This window comes from Mya arenaria, chromosome 17, assembly GCF_026914265.1.
Source record: "Mya arenaria isolate MELC-2E11 chromosome 17, ASM2691426v1".
NCBI lineage: Eukaryota > Metazoa > Mollusca > Bivalvia > Myida > Myidae > Mya > Mya arenaria.
Window position 1 is genome coordinate 40,172,304 of NC_069138.1, and position 21,739 is coordinate 40,194,042.

The 21,739-nt window shown below is 38.1% G+C and overlaps 1 protein-coding gene across 1 annotated transcript; it reads left to right on the top strand.

The window, feature by feature from the left end:
* The first annotated feature begins 738 nt into the window (after positions 1–738).
* Positions 739–21,520, top strand: LOC128224822 (LIM domain transcription factor LMO4-B-like). The gene is made up of 3 exons (XM_052934888.1): positions 739–1,687; positions 4,670–4,928; positions 16,045–21,520. The coding sequence occupies exons 1-3, from the start codon at positions 1,678–1,680 to the stop codon at positions 16,253–16,255; spliced, it is 480 nt and encodes a 159-aa protein (XP_052790848.1). The 5' UTR covers positions 739–1,677; the 3' UTR covers positions 16,256–21,520.
* The last annotated feature ends 219 nt before the right edge of the window (positions 21,521–21,739 follow it).

The window sequence follows — 21,739 nt, forward strand, 5'->3', positions numbered from 1 at the left end:
CGCTCGAACAAGTGTCCACACTCTCCATGGCTATTTCGGTACAGTTTGTGTTGCATTTCGATGCGTCTCACTAAACAAACTCTGTCAATATTAGCATAGCAGATGTCGATTGTCCCATAGTCTCATTTTGTGTGGAGAAAATTGATCGCTATGGTTTTAATGGACTGATTCAGTACATTGTTTGAGTGTATTAAAAGTAATAAACGTCTTGATACGCCATGTCGCAGGTCCAGAATAGATGCAAATTTCACAAAGGCGTGCACGTATTTGAAGACATTTTCCCCACAACATGACAAGCTGGCGTTGTGACTACGGATTCATCGCATGGAAAACTAAAACAAAACTTACGCGAATGCACAACATATTGCGCGACGCCACCCAAACACGATTATTATTTTATCGCTTAAAACGTCTGTTGATGTAATTAAACTCTCCCCGTGTAATTAAATTCCCCTCTTTTTGCAGACTGAGTTAATTTTCTGATTCACAAATCATAACAAAGATTGTCGACCGATAGCGAAAGATTTCTTCTAGCGCCAGCTGTGTTTGAGTCGGTTAGAATTTCACAAAACCTTACACCCTAATTTAAATAATAGGCACTTCTGATATCCTCATTTGGGAAAACTGATTGGCTCAATTATGGGGAAACCCCATCGCTAATGGGAGCGGTTTATTTAATGCAGGGTGTTCAGGTCTTTAAGCCGTTCTATAATATCGAGCTTGTTCTGTATGGTATCGAAAATACAATTTGTCTGAGATAGATAAACTTGTCATGGCTTTAACGCTGTCAGTGGACGTATAAGAAATTTATTATAAACGCAATCAACTATTTTTTGCTCCCTATGAGATAAACACTCAGGATATTCAATAAAACTGGAAATTATGTAGTGGTTCAGTTTCATTTCGGTGGGAAATTTAATTTGCTAATATCGGTTCATTTGTATTCATTATCTAGCCGCTGTGACAGATTGGACATTAGTTATTTGCTTAATATCCTTCCCTTTAATAAGTGGAAACGATGAAGATTTTAATCATTTCAAGCGAGCTCGTTTGACTAATGCACAATAAGGAAAGTTAATAACAGAAAAGCTGTATCATTTATATACAGAGGCAGCTAGTTTATCATGCTGATTTCGGTTTAACAAGTATCGTAATTCTTTCGGTTGCTACGAGGAATATTACCGTCTGTGCGTGTAACAAGTTATAAAGTGTACATGCAATCGTTGATATGTTTCTTAAAAGTGTTTACCTCGCACATGTTAACATGAACGTGAACTAACTGTGACGTACATACGGATACAGATGGAATCGTACATCCTACTATTTAAGGGTAAACCTATGTGATAAGTGACTCATATGACAAGCTTATTTGACTGTTTGTTGACATTTTCTTAAAAGTGCCCCATCCCTACCTGTATAGGAAGGGCACCGTGTGCACAAGCTGTGAATAATATGTTGATATAGATGGAATCGCACCTTAAAGGTATAAAAAGTTACTGGAATCGTGATAAGTCAAAGTTCACGTCGTACAAAGTGCATTTACAATAATTTGGTCATAAACACAACTCGTTATCAGCGTGACGTACTCAGCGTGACGTAACGAGGGAGTACACGGGGGCCACGTGCGGACGGCCGACGTTGAGGCGGCGATCGGTTGCTCTGGCAGGAATAGCAGCTATGACCCGGGGTAAGGCATCTTTACATTTTACAATAGTTTACACTTATCGTTTGCTCGATTACAAGGAGCCTGTGTATATAATTATTTAAATGCATGCACCATGCAGGCTCAAGATAGTGTCGTGCCTGTCACGTGATCATAGTAGAGACCAGTCGAATGTTGACCAGGTCTTGTAATATTCATGTAAACTTAGTAACATTTTATATATTGCAATAACATATATTCTGATTTATGTAGATACTGGGTATTTTGGGCCGGTGAGTTTTGTTTGGTTTAGAAAATGAGTTGAGTTGAGTTGAGTTGATGCCACGAAGGTCTCGTACCATAATCGGTAACAACCGTATGAATTCGTCTAATACCTTTTGCCGAATATTGATCAAACCACCGGCTTTCCGGGGACAGTCGCACACTTAAACTGTGATAGTTATTGCACTAGACCAACTCACTTGTTATATCATGTTGTTTAGTCTACACAGTCAATATGACTTTCCTAGTCACTGACTAAGTCTATGTCTTCACGTCAATTTGACCAGCTTCGTTTACTTGGCAGGTCAGTTTTAACAAAAAAAATTATCCCTTAATGTCACTCGAGCCCTTACAATGGACCCTCGATGAACGCTTAAATAAGATAACCTGTTTCTCTGGATTGTTGTCTTTAAGTACCATAATTCTTTTCTTAGAATAACGACGTATGACATAATGTATTTAGCATAGATAACACATATAGGATACCTATTTGCTCCAGTTAATGATTACAATATATTTGCAAAGTATTTTCATATTCCTATTTTGATGCATAGCAAATTGTTAACCAGATTATTAAAACATGTACTATATCAAAGAATTTGAGCAAAATAGTTGATAAGATCCTATCTTCATTTTGCTTTTCAGTGACTTTTTAACAGAATGGAAAGACACAGACACATAGACACGCCAATCAGAGACAGACATACAGACAGACAGACCGACGGACGGACGGCTGGACGGACCGACGGACAGACAGACTCAGACAGACTTATTTTTTTCTTAAATCCATATACACGCCTTACTGTTCATATGATAACGCACATGGGAATACCAGAAACACGAGTTGTTTTTGACTAATGGGGATGCTTATTTCAAAGCTATGTGTGTTCAAATATATGTTCTAAGGCCTTGACAAAACAGAGTAATATTCAGCAAATATCGTAAGTTGATTAACTTGCCCTGATGATAACCATGTGTCTCAAAACTGCTGAATGTTTTAGGCGTTTGTCCCATTGTGCTTCTGATTGAGATCGATTGGGTAATTAGGGACATCTGTTTCAAATAGACGCTTTAAAACAGTTAATTTAAGTTTGCATTTATCAATAAACGGGAATGGTGAATCATTAAACGAGGAATTGCTATTAAACTCACTACAATAGCAATTAAAATGAGAAATTACATGTTGGCCAATTTTAGAATTCATTTTCCAATTAAATTTTGCTCTCTTCATAAAAAATGTCATGTGCATCGGTCGGTTTGTCAGATTTCCTATTAGAAATTCTGTCACAAAATGAGTCCATGTCAGTTTAAGTATTTTAGTTTGCATTTGTCAAATAAGATCAAACCATTATTTAAACACGACGTAAGTTCTTTTTTTTATTTTTCCTTTACTAATCTTTTAATTCCTGGGCCCGGCTTATGTTTTACTAATCTTTTAATTCCTGGGTCCGGCTTATGCTCTACTAATATTTTAATTCCTTGGGCCCGGCTTATCATTTTTTTTTAATTCCTGGGCCCGGCTCTTACCCAATTATAGAGGTTTTCAAAATGATGAAATCACAATCCGCCTGGCGATCTCATTTGCAGAGCCAAGAGTGTAAACACTGAGTATTCTTTGCAGTTTTAGGGGCGTACCCTTTTTCTTGCGTCCCTCCTTCAGAAACGATATTTATTTGGTTAAAAGAGTTGGCAGGGGGGATCCACTCCAGAGAAAATTTTAGCAACTTCTAGTCTAAAATGGTGCATTTTTGGCGTATTTTATTACTTTTCCTCTCTCATATTGAAATTAAAAGTTAACTTGGACGATTTTGGGGGGGTGGGGGAGGGGGCGCCGGGTGAATCCGCAAGTGGGTTATATGGGTAAGAGCCCTACAAAAAGATTACTCCTGACATGGAAATGGAAGTGGCACCGTTGCTTGAATGTAAACTGTATAATGATATAGTTTGTATTTAAATGCTTTACATATTTTTAAAGCTGGGCCACTGAACCGAAAGTCATGGAACACATTTGCCCTCTTGTATTTGTATAGCCAGTTCACTGAACCGAAACACGGTATATGGCGGAACGCCGATTTTTTAGCCAGACGAATGATGAGTCGAAATAAAGTGTTTAAGTAGGCTCCGTCATTTCATAGCCAGCCCGATGAGTCGAAAAGACAAGGTTAAAGTCCGCAACCCATTTTTAATGTCCAGTCCAATGAGCCGAAAATATATGATATACGGCCGCTCACCCAGTTGTTTTAGCCAGCTCAGTGAGCCGAAAACAAATAGTATAAGGCCGAGATCCATATTTGAAAAGTCAGCCCAATTAGTCGAAAGTACGTGGTCCCTACCCCCTCCTTATAGCCAGCCCAATTCTAAAGAATCTTGCACACATGTATACGTATACTTAAATTGGGGTTTTCATTATGTTATTCGTGGTATTACTATCCCCATCTTCTTTATGTCTATGACTCTTTTGTTTCACAGTTTGCAAATAGACACTCAGTGTCCGTGTATGCTCTAAATGGAAGCATCACAATTGTCACGTTTCCGTGGCAACCCCTTACAGGATAGGTGGTAAACCGAACCACCAACGTTGTTTCAGATGCGTTATATTAGCATGTACTATATAAAAGAGGCAACGTATCACCCCCAACATTCATTCCTTCTTAACGACACAGTAAGGATAGACGTTCTTGTTTTCAGAAGAAGAAAACAACGTTTGTCATTTATAGCGCTAAAGTCTAACTTTCTCGTGCACAGGAACCCGAGAGTCGAGCGGACTCGTCCAAAGCCCTATGATGAATTCCAACAGCCAATCAGCACACGCAGATGGCGGAAGTACGGTGCGCTCGTGCGCGGGTTGCGGCGCGCGCATATACGAACGCTTCCTGCTGCACGCGGTGGACCGGTATTGGCACACCGGATGTCTCAAGTGTTCGTGTTGCCAGTCGACGCTGGGCGACTTCAACTCGTGCTTTGTCAAGTCGGGCATGATCTTCTGTCGCAATGACTACTTCAGGTAGGTCTTCATGTTGAGTTTAGATAAGAAGGTAACAGGGTTTGGCAGCAATATCAGCAAATAATGCATGCCTAAGGCAAACAGTAAGGTATTACAAACGCCTGATTGGTGTTGTTTCAGTTGTTTGCGACGTCATACCTGCAAATTAACTGTTCTGTTTTTTTAAGGCAAACCATTGGTTGAACATTCGATGATAAATGATATTTATATAACTCCTTTTATCATATTCTTACCATCACCAAGTTACGAACGTTTTGGTGCCCAGCATTGCTTTCATTTCAATTGCACTGCATTTCTTTCGCCTCAACTTGATTTGCTAATTCTCATGATTTAGTTTAATTTTACTCAATTCGACTATATCCATGCAGTTTCTTTTAATAAAGCAAAAACGAATAAGAACTGTTTTTCACTCTGGTGCGAATGTATTTGTTCTAGCCAGTGCGATAGCGCGAAACACTTAATAACCCACATAATTAAACCAATGAATAACAAAGTTTGGATTTCGTTAGAATTTCTAAATGATTACCACAGTTTATTGTAAAAACAATACGGTCCAATTGGAAGATATATAATGCTTCGTGGATTTTTCGGGTTTTTCTTCCAAACTTATAATTAATGTAACGAATCAAGTCGATGCAACCACGTCGTTAAAACCACGTCGTTAAAACCACGTAGATGCAACCACGTCGTTGAAACCAAGTCGATGAAACCACGTCGTTGAAACCAAGTCGATGCAACCACGTCGTTGAAACCAAGTCGATGCAACCAAGTCGTTGAAACCACGTCGATACAACCACGTCGATGAAACCAAGTCGATGCAACCAAGTCGATGTAACCACGTAGATGCAACCACGTCGTTGAAACCAAGTCGATGCAACCACGTAGATGCAACCACGTCGTTGAAACCAAGTCGATGTAACCACGTAGATGCAACCACGTAGATGCAACCACGTCGTTGAAACCAAGTCGATGTAACCACGTAGATGCAACCACGTCGTTGAAACCACGTCGATACAACCACGTCGTTGAAACCAAGTCGATGCAACCACCTCGATGTAACCACGTAGATGCAACCACGTCGTTGAAACCAAGTCGATGCAACCAAGTCGATGTAACCATGTAGATGCAACCACGTCGTTGAAACCAAGTCGATGCAACCACGTAGATGCAACCACATCGTTAAAACCAAGTCGATGTAACCACGTAGATGCAACCACGTTTTTGAAACCAAGTCGATGCAACCACGTAGATGCAACCACATACTACCACGTCGTTGAAACCAAGTCGATTGAACGACGTAGACGACCACGTCGATGCAACCACGTCGATGCAACCAAGTCGATACAACCACGTCGATGCAACCAAATCGATGTAACCACGTAGATGCAACCACGTAGATGCAACCACGTCGATACAACCACGTCGATGCACCCAAATCGATGCAACCAGGTCGATGTAACCACGTAGATGCAACCACGTAGATGCAACCACGTCGTTGAAACCAAATCGATGCAACCAGGTCGATGTAACCAAGTCGATGTAACCACGTAGATGCAACCACGTCGTTGAAACCAAGTCGATGCAACCACGTAGATGCAACCACATCGTTGAAACCAAGTCGATGCAACCACGTAGATGCAACCACGTTTTTGAAACCAAGTCGATGCAATCACGTAGATGCAACCACATACTACCACGTCGTTGAAACCAAGTCGATTGAACGACGTAGACGACCACGTCGATGCAACCACGTCGATGCAACCAAGTCGATACAACCACGTCGATGCAACCAAATCGATGTAACCACGTAGATGCAACCACGTAGATGCAACCACGTCGATACAACCACGTCGATGCACCCAAATCGATGCAACCAGGTCGATGTAACCACGTAGATGCTACCACGTCGATGCAAACACGTCGTTAAAACTAAATCGATGCAACCAGGTCGATGTAACCACGTAGATGCAACCACGTCGATGCAGCCACGTCGTTGAAACCAAGTCGATGCAACCACTTCGTTGAAACCAAGTCGATGCAACCAATTCGATGCAACCACGTCGATGCAACCAAGTCGATGCAACCAAGTCGAAGCAACCACGTCGATTTTACAACGCCGATACAACCAAGTCGATGCAACCACGTCGATGCAACTAAGTCGATACAAACGCAGCGAATACGATTCAACCAGTTGTTTTTTCTACCGTATGCTCGGAGAAGTCCACTTAATCAGAACGGGTGCGGTTGCGTGTTTTCAATTATGGTAGAATTAATTATTAAACATTTAATTTCCCCGTCGCTATACAACTGAGGCTCATGATTAGAAGTTTCGATGTTGATTAAATAAAACAATGATTAATTTTCCCGCACCAATATCCGGCCTCATGCGATCTCGGGTACATTACTAGCGACCCAATGTGTCGCTCTTGGGCTTATGTACTTTCTTAAAGAAAACTAGCATATCGGAAATAAGATCGGAGAATCTTTTAATCGAAATCCTGCAAAATTTCACTTGAAGCATTCTCTTCTTTTATTTGATCCTAATCTTTATAATGTAACACTTGCACGGATTTGCAAATGCGTTATTACCTGTTTTATAGTACAGGCCAAGTTAGACGGGGTGGGGGTGGGGGTTAAAAGGGAGTGAGTTCACTTTAATTTTTGGTAAATCGGATCGGTGAACTAAAACTGTTGGAAAGCCGGATACGCTGTGCAGTTCGGGATCGAACCAACGAAACTGATAGGAATGTATCTTTATTACTGATAAGCCTTTTTGCAAGTTTATTGAGTTTCGCTATGTTATTTAACTTCGATGATGCGGACACCGAAATTCTCTTGCCAGTTTGAGAGTGCAATATTTATTCAATTAAACCCCTGTGTACGTAAAATTTGTTTGTTAAAAAGCTAATTATGAGATGGATTACTAGGTGCTTTCTTATCGTTTTATTGAATCCATGGTCTCAAAGTAGGACTTTAGAATGCATTTTAATGAAACAGAAAATGGAAAAGAAGCATGAACAATAAACAAAATTAAATCATTAATTAGGCGTCCCGGGTAGAGTAAAAGCCCGCGGTAGCTCGATTCATGTTTTAATTAAAATACCTATCACTCTTTGAAAATTCCCCAAAGTTAATTCTCTGTGATAAAAACTTAAAACATATGGCAATGGTATTAGAGAGTTAGAAGGCATTCCCAATATTATAAAGATATATTTAGATAATGAATATTAAAACCTGCTGTGGCAATTTCAAAACCAATTACTTGATGTTTTTATTAACACTGTTTTCTTATTCCATTCCCGATCGCTTGTTAATTAGGTTTTTATGAGAACTGAATTCTTGTAATTATGTTGTGTGTATCAAGTGTACACAGAGCGACATTGAGCCCCTTTCTAAGGCTTAATTATGTTTGTACTAAATTATTGGTTTCATTAAGCAGGCTAGTTAATCATGTTTGTGGGAAGGCTAATGAAGAACCATTGAAGCCACTTTGGACATCTGAAATGGCCCATTGATGGCTCACACCTTTAGATCGGGGTTAACATCAGTTGCATGGCCTTTTGATGGCGCCCACCTACAAATCAGGTTTAACAACAGCTGAAATGGACAAATGAAGGCATATACCTTCAGATAAGGTATACCAACTGTTGAAATGTCCCAACAATGACACGGACCCTTAAAGACCATGCAGTCTCTCAAGACGCGCTGATTCTCTTTTGGAAATTAAAGTCATACGTTTGTACACTTCTTGACTCTTTAAAAGGACATCAATATACATCCTTTGATCGAACTGATTGGGGTCACCCTTCAGATTGCTTACGAGGCGATACTTCAAAGCGTACGTCACGAACTATGCAAATACGTATATAGATATTTATCTATATATATTTATATGTAATTTATACTTTGTGGAAACTTCAACAAAAACAATTATATCTGAATAAATGGTACAACAATAACTATATGTTTTACATATGGCGGGCTGATTCTGGTAAAAGGTTTAATTAAGTGTATGATGTATGGGTTAATTACTTGAAAGCTGTTATCTGTCTCAACAGCGAGTTATGACAGGATAATGGAGCTATCCGCCCTTCTTGCTAGGATTTATAAACTGTTGCAGCTCAGTGGGAGGATAGCGTGTACAATGGGACGGACTTGTCGTAAATGTAATGCGTGTTTTGTAATCAAGCCAATATGGAAGACAAATATCAGTTTTAATAGATAAACATAATGAAGAACGCGGTTGGAGCGAACTGACTGGCGTGGCAGACAGGCAGATAGACATACATGTATTTAGTGATAATGAATATTGTTTTTTTTACTGACATATTATTACATATGTTCCAGATTTTAGTGTCATTGAGCTTTTAATGGACATCAACAAAACACTAGAATATCATTGAACATGACCTCTTTCCAAGAAACTGCCATCAAACATTACTTTAGTATATCATAGACTACAAACCTCCTTCCAAGTAACTGCACACTAGATGATACCATTGAACACGACCTTCTTCTAAGTAACTGCCATCAAACGTAACTTTAGTAGTTTATCATAGACTACAAATTGTCTTCAAACATAACACTGGTATACTATACAACACGACCTCCTTCCTAGAAACTGCCATCAAACATAACACTGGTATACTATACAACACGACCTCCTTCCTAGAAACTGCCATCAAGCATAACACTGGTATACTATACAACACGACCTCCTTCCTAGAAACTGCCATCAAGCATAACACTGGTATACTATACAACACGACCTTCTTCCTAGAAATTGTCTTCAAACATAACACTGGTATTTTATACAACACGACCTCATTCCTAGAAATTGTCTTCAAACATAACACTGGTATACTATACAACACGACCTCCTTCCTAGAAACTACCTTCAAACAAAACACTAGTATACCATAGAACACGACCTCCTTCCAAGAAACTGCCATCAAGCATAACACTGGTATACTATACAACACGACCTCCTTTCTAGAAATTGTCTTAAAACATAACACTGGTATATTATACAACACGACCTCCTTCCTAGAAATTGTCTTCAAACATAACACTGGTATATTATACAACACGACCTTCTTCCTAGAAACTGCCTTCAAACAAAACACTAGTATACTATACAACACGACCTCCTTCCTAGAAACTGTCTTCAAACATAACACTAGTATACCATAGAACACGACCTCCTTCCAAGAAACTGCCATCAAACACAACACTAGTATATTATGGAACACGACCTCCTTCCTGGAAACTGCCTTCAAACATAACACTAGTATATTATAGAACACGACCTCCTTCATGGAAACTGCCTTCAAACATAACACTTGTATATTATAGAACTCGACCTCCTTCCTAGAAACTGCCTTCAAACACAACACTTGTATACCATAAAACACGACCTCCTTCCAAGAAACTGCCATGAAACATAACATCAGTATACCATAGAACACGACCTCCTTCAAAAAAACTGCTGCCAAATATTACTCTTGTGTACCATAGAACACAACCTCCTTCCAAGGAACTGTTATCAAACATAACACTAGTATACCATTAAACACGACCTCCTTCTAAGAAACTGGCATCAAGCATAACCCTAGTATACCACAAAACACGACCTCTTTAAAAAAACTGCCATCAAGCATTTAACATTAGTTTTCTTTAGAACACGACCTTCTTCCAAGAAACTGCCATCAAACATAACACTAGTATACCATAGAACACGACATCCTCCAAAAAACTGCCATCAAACATAACACTAATATACCATAGACGACCAATGTTTTTGTTCAATCAGCTAATTAGCAACGATCTGAGCAATGACCGCCATGTTTGGCAATGTTTTCGACGTTTCCTGTTCTGGTCTTTAAAAGCCCACAACGCAATCTATCTTCTCCCCTCTCATCCATTAAGACTGATTGCCTAAACGTCAGTCGTTCTGCTAAAATACACAAAATAGAGCAACAATAACATCACACAAAGTGCTTCCAGTTTTTATAACGTTGATATTAAATTGATAATCATGCATCCTTCTTCCCAACGTTTTTCAATTTTGTTTAATGGGTTTTTGTTATTATATTACGCACCAGATAGGAAAACGTTTATGTGCCGTTGTAAAAGGTTTTATCGAAGTGAATAAAGGAAACATTCCATGCGATAAGATTTTATTGTTTGTTTTACGAAAGATGTTTATGCTAAATGGAAAATGAAGGAAATATGAAAATGCCTCGACCACTTAAAAGTATTGCTTGTAATTGCTTTCGTAAAGATTTTTTCAAGAGATGTAATTCATGTAATAGGCTGTCATCTTTAGACTATTCGAAGTCCTATTTCAGAACTTCAAACTAAGCAAAAATATAGATCTACATGTTGATTCCACGAGTAATTGCCGCGCACTTTTATGTTTTCTGTTTTTAAAGGCACATACTCTATTTTTACAAGTGTGTTTGTTTAAATCTACGAATTAAGAAAAACCGTTATGCCTCTTGGTCCTATTACATCCTGACTAAATACATGTCGACAAAAAAGAGGACGGTGTTGTTAACCTTCAGACTTATGGTGAACAATGGCGACACAAAGGAGGGCGTTGTTGTTAACCTTCAGAAAACATGGCGACACGAAGGAGGACGGTGTTGTTAACCTTCAGACTTATGGTGAAACATGTCGACACAAAGGAGGACGGTGTTGTTAACCTTCAGACTTATGGTGAAACATGTCGACACAAAGGAGGACGTTGTTGTTGTTGTTAACCTTCTGACTTATGGTGAAACATGCCGACACGAAGGAGGACGGTGTTGTTAACCTTCTGACTTATGGTGAAACATGCCGACACGAAGGAGGACGGTGTTGTTAACCTTCTGACTTATGGTGAAACATGCCGACACGAAGGAGGACGGTGTTGTTAACCTCCTGACTTATGGTGAATCATGCCGACACGAAGGAGGACGGTGTGTTGTTTTCCTTCTGACTTATGGCGAAACATGTCGACACGAAGGAGGACGGTGTTGTTTTCCTTCAGACTTATGGTGAAACATGCCGACACAAAGGAGGACGGTGTTGTTAACCTTCAGACTTATGGTGAAACATGGCGACACAAAGGAGGACGGTGTTGTTAACCTTAAGACTTATGGTGAAACATGGCGACACAAAGGAGGACGGTGTTGTTAACATTCAGACTTATGGTGAAACATGGCGACACAAAGGAGGACGGTGTTGTTAACCTTCAGACTTATGGTGAAACATGTCGACACAAAGGAGAACGGTGTAGTTAACCTTCAGACTTATGGTGAAACATGTCGACACAAAAGAGGACGGTGTTGTTAACCATCTGACTTATGGTAAAACATGCCGACACATAGGAGGACGGTGTTGTTAACCATCTGACTTATGGTAAAACATGCCGACACAAAGGAGGACGGTATTGTTAACCATCTGACTTATGGTGAAACATGTCGACACAAGGGAGGACGGTGTTGTTAACCTTCAGACTTATGGTGAAACATGTCGACACAAGGGAGAACGGTGTTGTAAACCTTCAGACTTATGGTGAAACATGTCGACACAAGGAGGGAGGGCGGTGTTGTTAACCATCTGACTTATGGTGAAACATGCCGACACAAGGGAGGACGGTGTTGTTAACCTTCAGACTTATGGTGAAACATGCCGACACAAGGGATGACGGTGTTGTTAACCTTCAGACTTATGTTGAAACATGTCGACACAAAGGAGGACGGTGTTGTTAACCTTCAGGCTTATGGTGAAACATGCCGACACAAAGGAGGACGGTGTTGTTTACCTTCTGACTTATGGTGAAACATGCCGACACAAAGGAGGGCGGTGTTGTTAACCTTCTGAGTTATGGTGAAACATGCCGACACAAAGGAGGACGGTGTTGTTAACCTTCTGAGTTATGGTGAAACATGCCGACACAAAGGAGGACGGTCTTGTTAACCTTCCGACTTATGGTGAAACTTGTCGACACAAAGGAGGACGTTGTTGTTAATCTTCTGACTTGAATCATGTCGACATAAAGGAGCTGAAACTTGACGTGTAGTTTAATGGCACCAAGACTGGCTATATTATAGGAGTGTTCTTTAAGGATCCTAAAACCATATTACTGAAGTGAGGTTTAAGGGTACTAAGACCACATGGAGTCTAGTCTAATGGCACCAATAGTGTATGGCTGAAGTCTAGTATTATTACCCCAAGACCTCTCGGCTAAAGTCGAGCATAATGGGTGACTGAAGTATTATTATGGTCCAAATACCATATAACTGAATATCACTTATGTGACCTCGAACCCGGAGAACATAGAAGAAACCACTTGTCCGGTTTGGTAATCAAAATCCGAACTCGCGTTGTAGACCAATGGTTACATTAGCTCAGTCCATAGGTCAAACGATAAAGCTTTGGTAAGAACGTGGGTGCTAACCACACCGTCATACGGTAGATCAAAACCATTTTATCCCAAATTCCTGTACTTTGGCAATCAACAGCGGTTGCAGACATGGGGTTATTTTTGACAGACCAGAAACTTAGCCTTAAATTGCGGTTTAATGATCCGGCTGGCTAACGGCTACTGGAAATCTTCCGGTGGTCGTCATGTTCATTAGGAGCCGGTGCTCAGTAAATAACATCATGCAATTGCGGAAATTTTACAAAATTCACTAACACTAATAACATGCGTCTGTTTGACAATGATCAGATTCGGAAATGTTCATTAATGATCCAACAAAGGAGCTCGTAATGAGCGTCTTAATGATTTCGTGCAGCGGCGCGATGAAATAGTGCTTAATACGTCCATTAGGTCGGAGGGAAGGAATTACCTAACGATGTAGCCCTTCTATGCTCATTATAAACTGTTTCTTGTAGTTAACAAGCTCCAGTATTTACAGAATATAATCAGTATTTTGTTATACTAGCAGCTTCATTACTCATAATTGGCCGCGAGCGCGTCTTCTTTTATTTCGCACGCGCTTCATTTCTCGTTTGTCACCACGAGATTCACTCGATATTTTGAATCTCATTTAAGAAACACAATAATTGCCTGATATATGAGACAATAAATTTTCTGCAATTAGCTGAAACTCTAGTTTCGAAGGCAAATGCTACAATCATAAGCACGGTGGCACTGTTTTTAAGTTTCGATAATTATACGTACATATAGATCCATGGCTGTACACGCGTATTATTAATTAGCGCAAGCGCTTTTAGTGTGCTGAAACGATGCACAGAAAACAAGAGACATCGCATCAGCCTGTTTTGTACGGCTTCATTTAGTTTAAATTTATGTATTTTATAACGATTGTGAAAGAAGTTATAACAACATTATCTTTATCACTTTCGTTTGTTCGTCGTTGCGCAAGAGAGGGGTCTTGTGTTGTGGCAGATGTGTATTGGGGCGAAAACCCACTTTTCCGGCTTGGAGTTCACAAACCCAACTCACTTGTGCTTTCTTTAAGCTCCTGACTCACTATATGAGTTATAGCACAGACGCGCTGTAAGTGTTGATTTTCTTGTTGGCATACATTAAAGCTTTCGTCCCACGACCGTATCCCGCGTACAACTTATTTAAGACTTCATTTGCATCTAAAGCATCACTACTACCACCACCAAAACAACAACCACCACAAAAACAAGACAACAACAACAACAACAACAACAATTACAACAACAATAAACAACACACTCAAATCAAACAACAACCGCCAACAAATGGCCCTATCACCATCAGCACCACCGACAACACTTAATGCTGCTATTTTTGTATTATTGTTGATGATGATAAATGCATGTTATTCCTAATGATTACTACAGACATAAAACAAGGTATTCGACATCTAGACCATCCACTTAAACAGATTTTATTTTGTAGTCGTTGAAATCTTCGTACTTAAACTTTTAAATATTTATCTGTGAATTGATGTTTACATTCATTCCAAAAAGCCAAGGCTTAATGAATAATTTGGATTTACCATAATATTCATTTTACATTATTACTTTTCTTAGAGAATAGCAAAACATCCCCTGACATTAGAAGCTCAATTTGACACTTTTTAATTAAATATGAGCTCAGAAAGAGATGGTCTGCCAAAATGATTATTAAATCTGATTCTACCATTACTTTTTACATTTGCAAAATTTAAATTTTTCTTTACATTGCGATTTTCTTTATGAAAGTCTGTATAATCTAATATTGCAATAATATGCCATTTAATAGAACTAATAAAAACTCAACGATTTATCTCAAAATATTTAATAACGCACATCAAGCTGGTATTCATAAATACAACACGCATACAGACTCAGTCATGATCCGAGATGATTTTGGCGATTTAATTAAAAACCACATCCGCTCCTCTCCGTTAACCTACAGCGCGTGCAGAACCTGGACTTTTTAAATCAAGTTTATCTGGGGTTCCCTCCACATTCGATCACCTTCGAGTATTGAGCTCACTGAATTTAATTTGATTATATACGATTCAATAGTAATCATAAAGTGACTTAGTTGTTTTTGTTATTGCTGCGGTTGTTTTTCTGCTGTTGTTGTTGGTGGTGGTGGTGTTTATTGATGATGAAATAACTTTTGATGATGATATTTGCAATAAAAGTGATGATGGTGTCTATAGTTGTCTGTGGTTGCTGCTGTTGCTGTTGCATTTGATGACGAATGTTTATGAACAAGTACACGGGGAGAAAAAACAACGTTATTTGAAGTAGCATGATACAGGTATAATTTTCTGCACCCACAACAGAGTTACTGAAATTTCAAAAGAGCGCTTCAGCTTTCAATCAAGAGTGTAGTGGGTGGCGGAACTTTTTTGTTGCCAAGGACAACGTTCAATAACTAGCATGCGGTATAAGTGAATAGCGTTGTTTTTTATCCGCATAACGTAACTGAACGGTAAAGCGCCGCCTACTTGTATCAGTTTCGATATTGGTTTTAATGTATAGACAATGTGTAACACTCTTAAACATGCTACATTATGTGTGTACAACCAACATCTCAGGTCTAGTGCAGTAACAATCACTTATTCATGTTATTGTTGATGTTTACTAAGACTATTATTCATTTTTTTCTTATATATTCGTCTACTTTCAGGCTATTCGGATCGGGCGGGTCGTGTGGATCATGCGGGCAGACGATCAGCGCGGGCGAGCTTGTCATGAAGGCTGGTCAAGCGGTGTACCACGTGAAATGCTTCACTTGCGCCACGTGCAGACACCAACTCGTCACAGGCGACAGATACAGCGTTGTGAACGGCGCCATTTTGTGTGAGCAGGACTCGACCAAGTGCGCGAAGGAACAGTGATGTATGGCACAAGGGCGGCGTGCGCCCTCCATGAACGATAGTTGAGGCGATGTCGTCATGCGCATGTGATAATCACAGGGAATAAATCGACGACGCCCCTTAATGCGAATGTCGAGAATGAGAATGTCAAACATTCAAGATGTAGCCGTGTCATCAACGGATATGTCCTGAGACATGTTTTTATTCGAAGCATAATTTTAAGTTTAAAAGGTCTCTCTCATGTTTCGGCACCAATTTGTTTTAGGTGATGTATCTGGAAACACTTATAGTTGAATCATTTTACTCTTGAGACCGAATTTGCAGAAATAAAATACATTTAAAGTGTAAAATAATGTTCTTCTTTTAGTGGGGTGTGAACACTGTCCGGTACAGTCAAGGAAAAACAAGAAAACAAACAACAAAACCTCTCACCCACAAGGACTCATACACTAACATAACGATAACTTAATATTTACGCTAGTTACTAACGCTATTCAAAATTTTGGACATCAAAGTTAGACAACATTTGTGCATATATCAATACTTGTTGGAGGGTTCCAGCCTTCAGTATCTTTGTTTTAATACTTCCAATGATTTGCCACACATTATTGTGTCATACAAAAACGTGCGTTTTACAAAAACATGAGCGAGTACCTTTAAAACGGTAACATATATCCAAGTTATTAGCGTTCCAAGAAAATTCGTTATTCGTTGATTTTATATGGGGTGCATGTGATCCTTACCAGGGGCCCACAGTGCTCAGCTACTTTACCATTTAATCATTTTCACATTTGTATCGTGTTGGTTTTATGATTTTTTTCTTCATTTTAAGACAAGTAATGAATATTTCTGCATATTTCATCACATGCTGTACACTGTTTCTTTGTTGTTTCAATATGCATGTTGTACGGTCTACTTATTGCACAAAATGTCGAGTTTTAAGGTGACAGAAACATCAGAAACATTGGGCCGATTGTCCAGAACTTTGTTAAAGCTGCACTGTCACAGATTTACCATTTTTACAACTTTTTTTATTTTATTTTTGTCTTTGAAAGAGCAATTTTTTTGCGTAAATATCTGCAAATCAATGATACAAGATTGCTGACAAAAGATCTGATCGTAGATTTTTATATTTCCGTTCGAAAACTAATGTTTTACGGTTTAAACCGTTACTAACGGTTTAAGAAAAAATGCATAAAACATCAATTTTTGAACTTAAATATAAAAATCTGCGATTTATTTTTTTGTCAGCAGTCTTTTATCACTCGTTCCAAGACAAGCAATTAAAAAGTTGGTAAAACGTTTAATCTGTGAGAGTGCAGCTTTAAAGTTAATAACCTGATTAATGACATCGTTGTTTACTTTAAACGGGAAATATTTTAAGATGTGGTTATGTATTTAAATACAAGAAGTACACCTGAAACAGCTGTGTCAGACCTTGTTAGAAATATTGCCGATCATAATTGTAACATTCCCAGATCGGTAAAGATTTAAAATTGAACAACGATGACTGTAAGAACGCCGTTACCTTAAAAAAGCTCTGAACAATAATATAACTTTTGCATAGACTTGTATAGACAAGATATTGAAGAGAGTAACTTATATTTAGGACTGCTAGAATAGTGACATACAAAGAAACGTAAAGTATATTTTTACTAATTTCTGTTGATTCGATGGCTCGGATCAAAGACTACGGCCTAGAAAAAAGTACCAGTGGCCTTTTATGTAAGCGTCCAAGAGAAAGTGCCACAGGTGGCCTAAGCTCGAGAGGATGAGTGACGGAAGTTACAAAACTGTATAGCTTAAAACGTGAAAGGTACACTTTAACAGTTTGCGAATCTTCCTCCACTCCTGCGTCAAATGTGTGAGAACACAAGACACATCTGTTCTGGGATGGAGAGTCCCTGACATAGCATAATGAGTGTTTAGTGAAACTTTGTCCAACAAAACAACACAAACTTGTTAATATTTTTGAATTGCTTCCTCTTTTTATTGAAACGATCCCCTAAGGCCACTCCTTTTTTATTTTTTGGTTTACAAGATTTTTTGGAAAAAATGTCCACTGGGTGGTCGAAAAAAAAAAAAAAAAAAAAAAAAGGAAAAAAGTCACAAAACATACTCTTAAAGGGTGAAAATCAGAAAACAACATAAAAACAGTGAAAATTTCTTTTATATCATTTACTTGTCATTTTAAATTCTTAAACTGCTATTAATGCATGCTTTAATACACTCAAAGTTTCAAAGATCTTATTAAACACACAGTTTAAATCTAACATACTGTGCATATAAAACATCAATGATATTGACTATAAAACATGTTTACATGTATAAACTACACTTTTAATCAAAGATACATTGAATATCACTCAGCAAGACATCTGTTTAGCTTTAAGGGTATGCTAAAGCAAAAGTGAATGCAGAACACTTAAAAACTTACCAATATTAAATTGAAAAAAAGAGGAGGCGAATTTTACGCATTAAAATACACAAAAATTGCACTGTATTAAAACAATACATTACATTTTCTAAACATTGTTTAAGTTATTTTAATATTGGAAAATGTCAATAAAGTGAAATAATTACCAATTTTGTAAATAAGGAAGTAACATTTATGAAGACATTTGAGCTTAAATATTGTGAAAACAATTCCTGAAAAACTAAAAGCTTAACAAGACCTAGTTTTAATAACTCTTACCATGCGGGTTCCTAGTTGTGTGTAACCCGATTCATGCTAAGTCTGGATATTTTCGGACCGGGATACTTACCATGAGCTGTTCGCCAAATCCATTTCAAATTCTTGCAGCAAATTACCACATCAGTACATAAAAATCACATAGCAAAATAATAAATCTAGCATGTGGCTTAACTTTATGTACCAATGATAGCGAACTGACAGAGAAATCCATAATTATTTATCGGATATTTTCATCTTCTCCCAACTCCGCCATTTTGTGTATATATGCGTTCACAGGGCATCTATACTTAATGCTTGTTTATTTTTTTTTCATTTTAAAGAGTATTCCTTGGTGACTACAACAAATCTCATTTATAGTAAAATATCAAGTTCATTACAAATTGAAATGGACTTATTCAAAATAGTTTTCCGTGTTGTTTTATCTAAATGTTTTGCACACCACTCCCGGCATGAGTTAATGTCATTGACACGTGTGTTCAACTCTTTGTTTGTTTTTTAACCCAAACATGAATAAACATGTAATCTAGAATAAACACAAGCTTTACATTGACCCAATGACAAGTATTTTAAAACCATTATGTGATTTAAAATCCATAAACACCACCGACCGAACTTGTGAAACTAGGTCACCGGTGTCAACTTAGAAATTTTACTTTCAATTTCACCACTCACGTTTTGTGGACTGTTATTTGATATATAACCATAAAATATTATAAAATGTTTTTCTCACACATAATTTACAGATATTTGTGTCTACTTATTCGATGGCAGCCGCTGACACTTTTATTTTTTATCTATAAACAACAATATTTTCATGACCTAAATTAGCGGGGAAAAAACAACAATCATGTGACAGTTATTGTTTGTGTCGGCTGTTAAATTTGCAAATGTTTATTGCTATTGTTATTTTAACAACTCCTTCATATTTTAATTAATTATTTTATACAAAGAATGACTGCTATCGTCAATTCCTCCATTGCCAACGGCGCTGCCATAACAGTTGACTTGCTCATATGCTATCACTATAAATTGGCGAATATGGCTACGGAACAACAAACCAGTCGAGATCCACTGCATTCGTACTCTTATCGATTCGTTTTTCTTTCGTTTCGCACCAAAACCAATACGGTCGGGAAAATAATTTTGAAAATAAAAGTGAAATTCATTTTTTATTTTTTTTGTACTTTTCAGAAAATTAGACCCGCCGGTTTTGTAAACCAATTTATATAAAAGTAGTGGCCTAATGTTATTAACTTATATACCCAGCTGCCAGAAATAGGCCATAACAAAATTTTCAGTCAAGGACAGCAGGTAAAGAGATCGGAGACCGATACCTGACAAATCATCATTCAATCCTTAATTAATAGTTAGATGACATGAAAATAATTCTTAATGATGGGTAGAGTGAGCGAAACGAACGAGCCTTTTCTTAATCATTAAGAATTACTTCAGGTCATCTAACTGACTAAGAATACAACCTCATTGGCTGATACATTGTCAATGCAATTTCTGAAGCAGGGAGTCTGTACGGAATGAGGGGTAGTAGGCTGATATTTAAACACCCGCAAAAGTTAGAGTTCTGAATGATTAAGTCTAGTACTTAATGATTGCCTATCTGCAATTTCATTGGCTGATAATGTAGGTTGTATTCTAATTGACGTTGTAGAATATTTGTCCATGTTGTTGCCCTAGTGGTATTGTTAACTGTTTTGGAAATTTGCTTGACCATTTGTTACCAACACTGTTGTGATATGTACATTTGCAATATTTCCAAAAACAGTAAATATCTCAACTCGTTACACTATTTGATCATTTTTTCATGATTCCTCAAAAGATTTCTAAGCAATGGGTGGATTTTGCAAATGGTTACACATGTGAAAAATACCACTTTTTAACTGCATCGGTATTTAACTCAAAACTTGTTAAAGCTATAATCATGAAACTTGGTATATGTATAACGGGTAATAAAGATGCACTGCGCTAATGGATGCAATATACAAGATATCATTGTAAGTGTGCCGCTGCATTGTTTCTACATACAATTAACTCAGATCATATGGCCTAACAGTTATCTTACCCCGACCCATCAGGAGGGGGAGTGGATTTAGGAAGCCTTGAAGTATCTCCCCCTCCACTCTACTCCCAACCGAGAGCTTCAAACCATTTAAGTAAACTTTATTCCTAATAAAGGAATACTTATCATAGGTAATATTATATGAACTGTTTTATAGGCGGGCGTGGGAATTCCTCCTCATCCCCGTGGGAATCCGCCTCCTCCCCGTGAGAATCCCCCCTCCTCCACACGGGAATCCCCCTCCCCTCCGTTTCCTCCCACACACATTCGCATTGATACCGCCAATGCATGTTATAGCATCTGAGATTGCAATACATCTACATTCAAAATAACAACTTATGATACTAGTTTGTGTCATTGTACCCGGTGTCAATATGTATTCTGAATTTAGCGTTTGATTATATGATTTCCTGTTGTATCAGTGACTAGTATCATTGAACTAAACATTGCACACTGGATGTTTGTATGACTTGAGTTGTTGTTGATTAATTAACATTATAAAGATATTAAATTTGTGAGCACATGTTTAACTTTTTTTTGATTATTGTCGAATCATAACTGTCCTTACTATGGCCCATTTGCAATGTACACTCTTTTAGAATGTTAACTCTGGTCCATTTGCAATAAACATGTACCTTTTCATCGAAATTAAGTATTGCCCATTTGCAATGTAAGCTATGACCACTTTGCAATGTACAATAATTAAGAATATTAACCCTGGCCCATTAACAATGTA